Below are 12,350 nucleotides of genomic sequence, written 5' to 3' on the forward strand. Positions count from 1 at the left end.
GCTGACTGCGGTCATCCATACAAGTCAAGGCCGCATCTGAGAAACTGGGAGCACATGACCTACTTTTTACTGTCTAGATGATAAACACATCCCATGTTACAGTCATACAGATGATCTCAAGCTAGCATGCTGGTCTAGCTCTTCATAAACAGCCGTGGACAAATAAAGAATCTCCTGAAGCTGGTTCAGTAAATGAACCAGGGGAAAACATAAATGTTTACTTTAAAATAACAGAGTATAAAAAAGTGTGATCCATGTAACACCTCCCACGGGAAGTCTGACCTTATTTAGTTCCCACTGAACTAGCTTAGATTTTGAGAGGGACATTAGATCTCTATTCTAAAACCTAAGATATGTCATTTTGGCAAAAATATAAATATAAAATATCAATAATATATTTATGAAAAAAATCAATAATAATGACATCTTTTGACATTTTATATAATCAAACATTAATTTAATATTATATTACAATATATTTTATGTATATATTATGGATTCAGTGAGTCATGTTTTAGTTTGTTAACCATAAAACAATTCTCATTACTGGAATTACATATTTATTTTTTTCTTCCAGTAATGAGAATTGTTTTATGGTTGACAAACCATGGATGTACATCTGGATGTAATTTTAGTACTTAATTTTAGTAGTGTGTGTGTGTGTATATATATATATATATACACTAAACCAAAACAATTGTGATATCATGCTGCGGGGTTAGTGAAGGTGGGGCAGTGTTCGAGAAGGAAGGGTCCAGGTAAGGGGCGGAGTCCAGTGGCCGCACACGCTCCCCTCTTGGTCCCGGGGCGTGAGGGGCGGCGGCTTCGTTCAGCAGCTTCATCCTTCTCTCTCGGTCCACGGCGCTTGAAGGGACTGGACGGCCCGGCATCCTGGCCCTACGCACCCTTCCTGGACCCACGAGGACACCAGCGTGCATGCACGGGGAAGAGACCGGTCTCCCGAGGAGAGGCGTGCTCGGCATTTAAACAGCGGCGGTGATGAGGCCCCATTCGGTTCAGGTGTGCCCCATCACACGCCGCCAGCCCTGGCTATTTCAGCGCCCCTCCTCTCTCACACACCCACTCCTGTCGGGAGCCTGGCGAAGGGCGGCGATTAAGGGACGGGGTGATGATGATAATTAGGGGGAGGCAGCCGACTCGTCACAATATATATATATATATATACACACACACAACAAAAATTAAGTACTAAAATTACTAAATAAATATAATGCTAAAACTAAAGTTAAACCATACTAAAAACTTTATATAGAAACAAACAAAAAAAAAAACTAATAACTAAATTTTATATATAAAATAAAATAAATGTTATTCAAAATATTAACAAAAAAATACCATATATAAATGATACTAAAAATAACACTGTATCTTAGAAGGCTATGGACTCACCTTCATCCTCATGTCACGGCCATGCTTCTCCAGCTCTTTGCGCATGTCCTCACGACCCTGCTTGCAGGCATTGATCACCAGATAGTTCCACTCAATAGGCTGGAAAACGTGTGGATTGTGGGGCACGTACAGGCCGATTTTGATCTTCTTCATGGTGTGCCATACTAAAAACTTTATATAGAAACAAAAAAAAAAAAAACTAATAACTAAATTTTATATATAAAATAAAATAAATGTTATTCAAAATATTAACAAAAAAATACCATATATAAATGATACTAAAAATAACACTGTATCTTAGAAGGCTATGGACTCACCTTCATCCTCATGTCACGGCCATGCTTCTCCAGCTCTTTGCGCATGTCCTCACGACCCTGCTTGCAGGCATTGATCACCAGATAGTTCCACTCAATAGGCTGGAAAACGTGTGGATTGTGGGGCACGTACAGGCCGATTTTGATCTTCTTCATGGTGTGCTGGTAGCGACGGTATGAGTCCTCAAAGTCGAACACCAACTCGCTGAGTGTACGGAAGCTCAGAGATCTGTCCATAAGGTCAGTACGTCGACTCATACCCAGAGTGCCATATCGGCCATTACAGTAAACGCCCAGCACCACATGATGGAAGTGGTGGCCGGAGAACTGGGTCTTAAAGCTGATGGGGAACCGTTCCACGGAGGTCAGACCGTTGGTTAGGTAGCTGGCAACACAGAGTCAAGGATTTCACTAATGTTCATTTGTGATGGGTTTAATCGTGACAGGTTGGGTGAAATCAGAATAATTTTCAAGTCAAAAAATAGCAGCTGCTCAAGAATGGAGTGATAATTAAATGGCAAATTGATTTTTATCAGTGTTAAGATTCAGGAGGATACCAAAGTGAAAAATACCAAATCCTCCCCAAGGTTTTTAACTTGGTGTGTACTATTGATTTTATTCAAATCCGATCTGTCTTTGAGCTTTCAGTAAGTTTAGTTTTGCTCACTTCCTGAAAATCGATCAGCTAATGACTTACTTTAGGTCAATAAGAAGCTGTCCTTAACAACCAGTTTTTCAATTCAGACTAGGGCTGCACGATAAATCGCATGCGATATTTAATGCGCATCTTGTCAGAAAGCCGGTTCTGTAATCAGCGTAAATCTCCATCACCTGCGGGCTTTCACATTGAGCAGCATTAACTACACAGAGCCGTTGTTCACTGACGAGCTGCGCAAAACCACGTTCATATTCGCGCGATTTTTTGCGCAGCTCATCAGTAAACAACGGCTCTGTGTAGTTAATGCTGCTCAATGTGAAAGCCCGCAGGTGATGGAGATTTACGCCTGATTACAGAACCGGCTTTTCGGACAAGATGCGTGTTAAATATCGCATGCGATTTATCGTGCAGCCCTAATTCAGACTCTATTAAGATATATGACAGTTAACATTTGTGAGTTTGTTCAGAATACTATCAGAACCGACACTCTGAATGAAAGCTTAATTGTTTAATTGTACTCTCTTTAAAATAACTGAATCTACAGTAAGTGGTTCTTCTTAACTCAACTTTGGCAATTCAGCATTTACAATTTGTGCTACATGAATGAAATAAATGACAACTCGCATTATGTGGTTTTCTAAGCAATCAGGTGAAATATAAGAAACAATCCCAAAGATTTCCAATGAAGAACTTGAGATCAGAATATTAAAGGGACTCAGAAGCTTGCATCGAAAAGCACCAACAAGAACACCATAGAAATGACCTAGCAATCTCACACTCTAAAGGACTTAGCAGCTAAATAGCAACACCCTAGCAACCATGCATAACACTCTAGCATTGTGGCAACAATGTCTGCATGGGCAAGAACCAACAAGATCACCCAAGCAATGACCTAGCAACTATCCAGAACTCCCTGATGACCACTCAACACACCAAAACCATTCTGAACACCTTAGAAGCTGTTTAGCAACACCCTAGCAACCATCCATTACATTCAAGCATTGTGGAAATAACTTTTACATGGATACCACCAATAACAACACCCTTCCAATAACCTAACAACCACACAACAACAACAATTTTTGCATGGAAAAGCACCAACAAGAACATCCTTGCACTGACCTAGCAACCACATAACACAGTAAAAACACTCTGAATGGCCAAGAAGTTGCATAGTAACACCCTAGCAACCATCCATAACACTCTAGCAATGTGGCAACAACTTTTGCATGGAAAAGTACCAAAAAGAACACCCTAGCAATGACCTAGCACCCACACAGAAGTCGCTAGCAACCACATAATGCACTAAACACAATTTGAATGCCTTAGAAGCTGCATGGCAACACCCTAGTAACCACCTATAACACTCGTAATTTGGAAAAAAAAACTTTTGCATGGAAAAGCACCAACAAGAACATCTTCGCACTGACCTAGCAACCACATAACACAGTAAAAGCACTCCAAATGGCCAAGAAGTTGCATAGTAACACCCTAGCAACCATCCATAACACTCTAGCAATGTGGACAACAATTTTTGCACAGAAAACCACCAACAAGAACACTCTAGCAATGACCTAGCAACCACACAGAACTCGCTAGCAACCACATAACACACTAAACCCACTTTGAATGTCTTAAAGGGGTCATATGATGCGATTTAAATTTTTCCTTTCTCTTTGGAGTGTTACAAGCTCTTGGTGCATAAAGAAGATCTGTAAAGTTGCAAACACTAAAGTCTCAAAACCAAAGAGATATTCTTTATAAAAGTTAAGAGTTAACCACGCCTACCTAAACGGCTCGTTCTAACACACCCCCACATACCTACATCACGATCTGGGAAGATTTGCATAACGCCTCCCAAATGTTCACGCAAAGAAAGAAGGCGTAACTTTTATTCTCGCTGTAGTATTGTTGTTGCCGCCGCCGTGTCGTGAAGGCGCTGTGTGATTCGTTGTGAAAGCGAAACTACTTTGTTTTTTTAGCAGCATCATATGACCCCTTTAAAAGCTGTATGGCAACACCCTAGTAACCACCTATAACACTCTAGTAATGTGGCAACAACTTTTGCATGGAACAGCACCAACAAGAACTCCCTAGCAACCACATAACACACTAAAGCTGCATAGTAACACCCTAGAAACCACCTTTAACACTCTAACACTAAGGCAATGAATCCTAATGTATATAATCCTAATAATGGACAACCAAATAACACACTAAAAAGTCACGCAATCTAAAAAAAAAATGAAGAAAATGTAGTTTAAAAATACTGACATGACCCAAACAAACTTAGACGCTTATATAAAAAGCCAAACATCTCAAGTCGAACAAAAACCTTCTCTTTCCATGATGTTGCAGCGATGTGATTGAAGTTGGTCAGCAGACACCCGGCTAGACTGGCCTTCCCCTTGGGCTTTTCCTTGTCTCTGCCTGATCTCTTCTGTAGTCTTATGTAAGCGATCAGTGCTCACTGCGGCATGGCCACACATGATGCGGCAGTTGCTGCCATGAGGAGTCACCAGGCTGTGAGTGTATCAGCAGGGTTCAGACCAGGACCCACCTCCAACTACGGACAAAAAAAGTCTAGGCTACTATTTGACCTTAATGCCATCAATCACATCAGTAAACTGAGTGGTGTTTCTTTTAGGGTATCCATGATGTAATTAAAGAACTACAGTACAAACAAAACAAAAAGAGATTAGCATGATTGTTGTTCTCCTTTCTGATGCTAAATTTGAATTCATGTTGCCTTGAGGTTGCTAAAATGAGGAAAAGATGCTTTATTCTTTGCAACCACCCTTTAAATGAATCATTATCGTCACACTTGTCAGTAAACAGTGCGCCTGTGCCGTTTTGCTGTTGGGTACCACACAAGCTGCCAAGTCAGCCAAGAGCACATACCAACATACCACAGATCTGTTGAGCCATGTGTGTCCAACAACACAACGCAACGTCCTGGAATGGCTTCACTGCTTTGCCATCTGCCTTTCAAAGACAATCACCAGTACAATATGCTGGTATTCCATAACACAAGCATATTCATCTATTAATCAAAAACTCCAGTGGTCCACAAACAGTTAGGCTATTCCAGATTAAAACTACAAAAATGGTAAGTGACAGAAGCACTTTCACAGTTATGCAAAGTAAAATTACAACTTTAATTAAACTTTTTCTTTTGTTTTCTATTAAAATAACTGAAAACGTGATAAATTTACTTGAGAAACGACTTCTTTTCAGAGAACGTCTTCAACAATCTTCAAAAAAAAAAAAGTACACTACCATTCAAAAGTTTGGGGTCAGTAAGATTTTTTGTTTTTATGAATACATTTAATCAGCAGGGATGCATTAAAATGATCATTAGTTACAGTAAATACATTTACATTACAAAAAAAATATTTAGTATGTAACCTTTCTGAAAAAAAGAACAATTCGTTCGCGAACCGGACATCACTAGTTTAAATGCTGGGAAGCAGAGCAGCGAGGGAAAGCTTCTGTAGTGTGCGTGTCGTGAAGCTCCGCCGCGGGTGTCGTGCCGTGCCGTGCCGTGCCGTCCTCTGTCTCCTGCTCCAGACAACAGTTGGTTGTGTAGTGTGGTTAAATGACGGTGTTATAGTGTGTGTAACCATTCTGGTTAGTGGCGCTGCGGAAACGCCGTTTCCTGAACTGGAAGGACTAAGCTATAGCCTATCTGAGTCCTCGGTAATCCGATCCTTAAGAGTTATTTTTGGTTGTTAGCTAGTATTCGTTATTTGTAAACACCTATTTGTTATTTCTGAAGCAGTAGGTTGGGGATTGCCATTTATTTTGTGAATGTCGTTTTCTCCTGTTTTTGGCCAGAGAGGGAGTTAGGGAAGACCTCTGTATTTCTTTTGGGAATTTTTGTTTTGTTAGGCAATTTGGGCTTCTCTAAACCCTTAGTTAGTTTCTCTTTGGTTTGTTATTTTGGCCTGGATCCCCTTCCGAAGAGATGTGCTTCCAAACATCAACTTAAAGATGTAATAAACAGACTTTCGCTTGTGAATAAACCTCTGTGGTCATTGTGAGCTGGAACAGGAGAGGAGCTAAATTATTTCTTTAACTTTATTCTTGTCATCGGCCTTACCAACCCTAGGCTGGCCGGGTCATGACAATTGGGGGCTCGTCCATCCGTTCGTTTAGCCTATTCGTGACTTAACCAGTTTTGCTTGGCTGTTTTTGAACTTTCGGTAGGGGAAGAAATTTATATGGAAATTTTACTTAAGAAATGTTTTACACTGCTGAATTATACGTAATAAGACAAAAGACAGTGAGAAAGCAAATAAGTTACATTTAGATTATTTTCAAAAGGAGAATTAACTCAGTCCCATTATTCTTTTGTAGTATTTTGAACACAAAATTTTGTTGTTATTTGAAGTAAATACAGGCTTATTCAGTAGGTTTTGTTCGTCTGCAGCTCTTTTGAGTTTCCTTCTAGATTAGATTAGATTCAACTTTATTGTCATTGCACATGTAAGGTACAAGGCAACGAAATGCAGTTAGCATCTAACCAGAAGTGCAATAAGCAGTGGCATTGGAAAATTGTTCCTCTACCTTTAGCTTGTAGCAGTACTTGGCCTTTTCGATGCCCCTCCTCAGGTTAGCCCTGGATTTGCTGTAGGCCTGAGCGTCATCTGATCTGAAGGCAGCGTTGCGGGCTTTCAGCAGGTGTCGCACCTCCTTGTTCATCCATGGCTTCTGATTAGGGTATGTTGTGATCTGTTTCTCTGTTGTAACACTGTCAATGGTGGTATTGATGTAATCCATTACAGAGGAGGTATAGATATCAATGTCCGTGTGAGAGTCACAGGCAGCCTGAGAAGCAAACATACTCCAGTCCGTGTATTGAAACCTGTCCTGAAGTAAAGAGTCTGCTCCTGTTGGCCACACTTTGATGGTCCTCATTGATGGCTTCACACGGTTGATGAGGGGTGAATACTTAGGGGTGAGAAACAAAGAAAGGTGATCAGACTGTCCCAGGTGGGGGAGGGGGGTCGCGATGTAAGCTCCATCAATGTTTGTGTAAACATGATCCAAAGTTTTGTCTCCTCTAGTGTGGCAGGAAACATGCTGATGAAATTTGGGGAGCACTGTCTTTAAGTTGGAGTGATTAAAATCACCCGCGACAATAAATGCAGCCTCCGGGTGAGCGGTCTGTTGTTTACTAATGGCCGCATGCAGTTCGTTCATAGCAAGCTTGGCATTAGCATCCGGTGGAATATAGGCTGCAGTTATAATGGTGGAAGTGAACTCCCGTGGCAGATAAAAAGGTCTACACTTAACCGTGAGAAACTCTAGGTTAGCTGAGCAGTGCTAACCTAGAGTATGTGTATACACTCTCTCTGTGTATACACATACACACACCCACAAAACCCCCCACCAGTGTTGTAATGAGAAGACACCAGAGGATCACATTACCCATCAGCAGGGCCATGTGATCCTCTCAGCAGCAGTGCCGAGAATTCTTATCTGCAATACACGCATTCCCAAACCTGGGGGATTACTTCTGCTATAGGTTCCAAGCACACTGTGTTTTCATTTAGTTCATTTTGTCTTCATTTGAATATGCAGACAGTCTTTTGATGACTTTATTTCTACCCAAAATTTTGCATGAAGAAGAGAGAAGACCAAACACTTCTCTTTGGGTTGTCCTTGTGATATAATAGCTCAAAAATGCTGACCTTGCATATTTAAGAGTCGAAAAGAATACTGCCCGCTCACATAAGCCAAAAAAATACATAAAAGCTAAAACTAGTTTTACATCTTTTTTTTTGGTAAATGCATCATGGACATCTACAGTTGAGAAAATTATCAGGATATCTTCTTTTTGATGTTCAGACCCAATTGAAATATTTTTAAAGTTGTTGTAAATGGTTTCTGCGCTACTACCAACACCAAATGGAATTTCACTAGGTAGCCCCCCACCCTCAAGCTCACGCCATTGGTTGAGAGCCTCCTCTCAGAATGTTCTAATTGACCCTTCACCGGGAGTTTGATTGACAGGCGATCTGACCAATTATAATGTTGAATCTGCCATTTTGTCAGAAAAACAAACTAGACAAGAGAGTAGATTAACATTGGTGGACTTTAACTTGAAAAATAGTGTGCAATTATGTCTTTCCGAATGTAACCTGCTCTGTTTTGTCTGGCAGCATGTTGTCAGTGTCCTCTTTGCTCTGCGATTTTTTTCATTGTATTTTTCACGGTGTGAAAACATGATGTGTGGCACGAGAGTGGCATGGCTTGTCAGACATAGCAACAGTAACGAAGGGGGGCAGTAAGCCCCTCCCCTCAAACGCAGATGAGCCAATGGCAGTTGAGTGTCAGAAATGAAATTTCCTAAACCCAAACAAAACAAAGCAAAATTTCCCTAAGCATTCAACCCCAATCTCAATGAAGACGAAAACTTTCATTTTCTGGTTGTCATACTCTCATTAAGTTGCAATTTTCATCTACTCAAGCAGAACGTTAATGTCATCTTGTGCTTCAGCGAGGTATCTCCGGCTAAAACTAGCTAACGTTAAAGTTAGTGAGTCCATGCTAACGTACAAACCTAAAGAGCGAACTGTTCTCACGTTATGTACAGTGTAGGTCAAAAGCACATAAACAAAGGTCTACATTTCAGTGCCTCTCTATATTAAACTGGTTAAATGTAAAATAATTTAATCTTACACTGCGGTACATGAACAGTGTTGATCCGGGATGTTGTCATTGCAATTGTGATGACCGTAACATGAGGCTTCTCCTGTTTGCATTGTGATCTGTATTTTTACATATTTATTTTAAAATCTTTCATCTATCCCTCTATCCCACTTGAATAATGGTCCTTCTGTGTCCAAAATCTATCAAAAACATCTTGGGACAAGTTCAAGACAGTTAGCCACTCCGTTTGTTTGTCCGAGTGAGCAACAGTAACTAAGGGGAGTGGGGCTTACCAATAGGTCAATTGTGTAAAGGCAAGTTTACAACAACAACTATAAAGATAACAATAACGATAACCATATTACCATCCACAGCAACGTGTGATAAAGTTTGGTTTATTATAAGCATGTGCTGCAGTTTTGTCATCTGCCACTTTAAATGCTCAACCTCTTTAAAAGCAGGATGGATTCTAATTGGCTGTCGATGTTTTTATCATTCATCATCTGAAAAAAAAAAGTTTTGAAAGTGATTTCAACAACAACGTTGTTGACAGCAACTTGTGGTGTGGATTCTGCCATTCTTTAACATTTAAAATGATTATTAAAGGGGTCATTACATTTATTTATTCAAGCTCTAGAAATGGCTCATTTGGATATTGTGGGATTTGTGACATTACAAGGGCAGATGCATTTGCATATGACTAAAAATTGATCACTTCAGACAGAGGGTCAGAATGAGGGTTGAAAATGATTGTTTTTCCACATATATACTTGTCCAGTAGGAACATTTTCCTATTTTCCAAAACAACAGAAAATGGCTTACAGCAAATTTTACTTTACAACAACAATAGCCTCAGTGTTCTCTGATACTCTCAATACTCACTGTTATGATGTTTGAGTCCTCTGGGACTGTAGGAAAGTCCCTTGAGAGCGCTGTAGATTAAAAGACAGGATTTGTACACAAAGATACAAATCTCAAAGTGACGTAAACTGGAACCCTTCATCCTCCCGCTCTCCACTACAAATTTGCACGCAGATGTGCAACTAACGACCCATGAGGTGCTTAACTCAAAGTGAAGTTCACACTGCGGCTTTCGCGAAACACACCGCAATCTGCAAAGCAGATCTCCACAACATTTCTCTGCTACACTTGGCATTTGCATGGACGGAGATGACATTCACCTTGTGTTAACCCTTGGCCTGGATCTGATGAGCTAACTGACACTAATAATTCCTGAAAGAACTCACCCTCCCAGTGGCATAGAATGGCACAGCTGCATCGACTGCATGGACAGGAAGCTGCGCCTCCCTTCAGGAGAATCTACTATGACTCCTAGTTTCCTAGCAACAGCTACGTAAAAGCTTCAGTTCGGGCTGAGGCGGATCATGAGCGAAGACAGTGATCTGAAGCACATTGCCTTTGATAGATCTCTGCTTAGTCCCTCTATCCCAATTTCAGCAATTGAGAAATCAACAATAAAAATAAAAGTATGGGGCTTTCCCAAGACAAATGAACTGTGCTGTATGTGCTCGGTGATAATTACTTTTATGAGAACGGATTTATACTTTAGGGACTGAAGGATGTTCAAGCCTACAAAAAACAACACTAGATTTCTACATTTTCAGAAGAAAGTGTGAGTGCTACCCACATCTATCTTTTTTCTAATGTATGTTATTGTAAATTATTTATCCATGAATGTTTAATTTAAAAAAAAAAATTCTCAATTTTTCTTAAAACCTTAATTTTTTTCTTAATTCCTTGGTGAATTAAGAGAATGCACTTGATCAATCAGTGTTATTTTAATATTATTTATGTACACAATTTGAGCATTTATCTTTTTTTTTTAGCAATTACTCATAATATTTCTATTTATTTTTAATTTATTTTCTTTTCAGTATTAGTTTTAGTTATGTTGGTACTTCAACTTCAACTTATTTCAAATATTTATTTTTTTTAATTTAAGTTTTTCATATAATATTAATATTTTATTTTAGTATTATTTCTATACATAATTATAGTACTTATTTATTTATTTTTATTCGTTTTTTTAATGTTTCTATCATTATTTTAGTTTAGTTTTAGTATTTTGGTTTATTTTATTTTTAGTATTGTAGTATTTAGTTTTTTATTTTGGCACTTAAACTTATCTCAAAAGTTTCTCATATAATATTTATATTTTATTTTATTTTTTCAATTAATAAAAATAATTTCTAATAGTTTTAGTTTTGCTAAAGTTGCACAGTTGTCAATAAAGCTAAAGGATACATTCCAAGGATAACTGCTTCAAGGCATTTGATGGGAAGTGATTCTCGTATCATCTCTCTGGCAGTCTCCATCAACCTGGAAAGAGATTAGATTGATGCTATACAGGGTCAATGACTTCTTTTCAATCTAAAATGAACCTTTCATGTTTGGTTATAAGCTCTGTATTTTGTAAAAGGGCACTTTTTTAAATGAATATCACACCTGAAAAACATCTTTTTAAAAGAGATTTACCACCAAGAGTGTAAGTGTAAAATAAGAAGGAACAGGAAAAAGAGAAGACTAAAAACAGGAAAGACAGGGCAGACAGACAGGATGATGAAAATGCCTCAGCGATGGCATCACTTACCCACTCAGAGGTCTGGTTTTCTTAATCTCAAAGAACTGCGTTCCCGTATGGTTGTATCTGTCAGCAGTTAAGGAGCTACGTGAAGTTTGTACGGCTCATTTAGGAAGCCTTGTTTTCCTGTTTTTTCATTGTGACTCATGCGTGTCAAAGTGCACAGCTGCGAACAATATCCTGCTGAACCCTATGTACTCATTACTCTTCACAGACATTACTGTATTTGTGTGAGAAAATTGCTGAGATGCTGAGATATTAATCGCACACAATGATGAATATAAATATCCACAGAAGCTGAAATCATCTAACCATCAAATAGTATAGACAATGCAATATCCAACTTAAAGGAATAGTTCAGCCAAAAATGACAATTTGCTAAAAAATGTACACACCCTCAGGCCATCCTAAATGTAGATGAGTTTGTTTCTTCATCAAACAAATTTGGAGAAATTCAGCATTACATCACTTGCTCACCAATGGATCCTCTGCAATGAATGGGTGCCATCAGAATGGGAGTTCAAACATCACAATAGTCCACAAGTAATCCACGTGACTGCAGTCCATTAATTAACAACTTGTGAAGTGAAAAGCCATGTGTTTGTATAAAACAAATCCATAATTAAGGCATTTTAACTTTAAACCGTGGCTGCCAGTCATAAAAGTCCATAAACCAAAATAATGCTTCCTCTAGTGAAAAAGTCCATCC

At 39.1% G+C, this 12,350-nt stretch overlaps 1 protein-coding gene across 2 annotated transcripts in view; it reads right to left on the reverse strand.

Annotated features, from left to right (window-relative positions):
• The window catches only part of vash2 (vasohibin 2), a 31,458-nt gene that overhangs the window by 10,918 nt on the left and 8,190 nt on the right, over positions 1-12,350 (reverse strand). The window contains exons 3-6 of one of the 2 annotated variants that reach the window (XM_016470785.1): positions 11,651-11,707; positions 11,305-11,379; positions 1,872-2,109; positions 1,411-1,554 (exon numbers count right to left, since the gene is read on the reverse strand). In XM_016470785.1, the coding sequence (XP_016326271.1) occupies positions 1,411-1,554; positions 1,872-2,109; positions 11,305-11,379; positions 11,651-11,707 (514 nt within the window). Of the gene's footprint in view, positions 1-1,410; positions 1,555-1,727; positions 2,110-11,304; positions 11,380-11,650; positions 11,708-12,350 lie in introns of both variants that reach the window. The other variant, XM_016470786.1, reaches the window with a different exon arrangement.

Source organism: Sinocyclocheilus anshuiensis, unplaced genomic scaffold (genome assembly GCF_001515605.1).
Source record: "Sinocyclocheilus anshuiensis isolate Anshui unplaced genomic scaffold, SAMN03320099.WGS_v1.1 scaffold2322, whole genome shotgun sequence".
NCBI lineage: Eukaryota > Metazoa > Chordata > Actinopteri > Cypriniformes > Cyprinidae > Sinocyclocheilus > Sinocyclocheilus anshuiensis.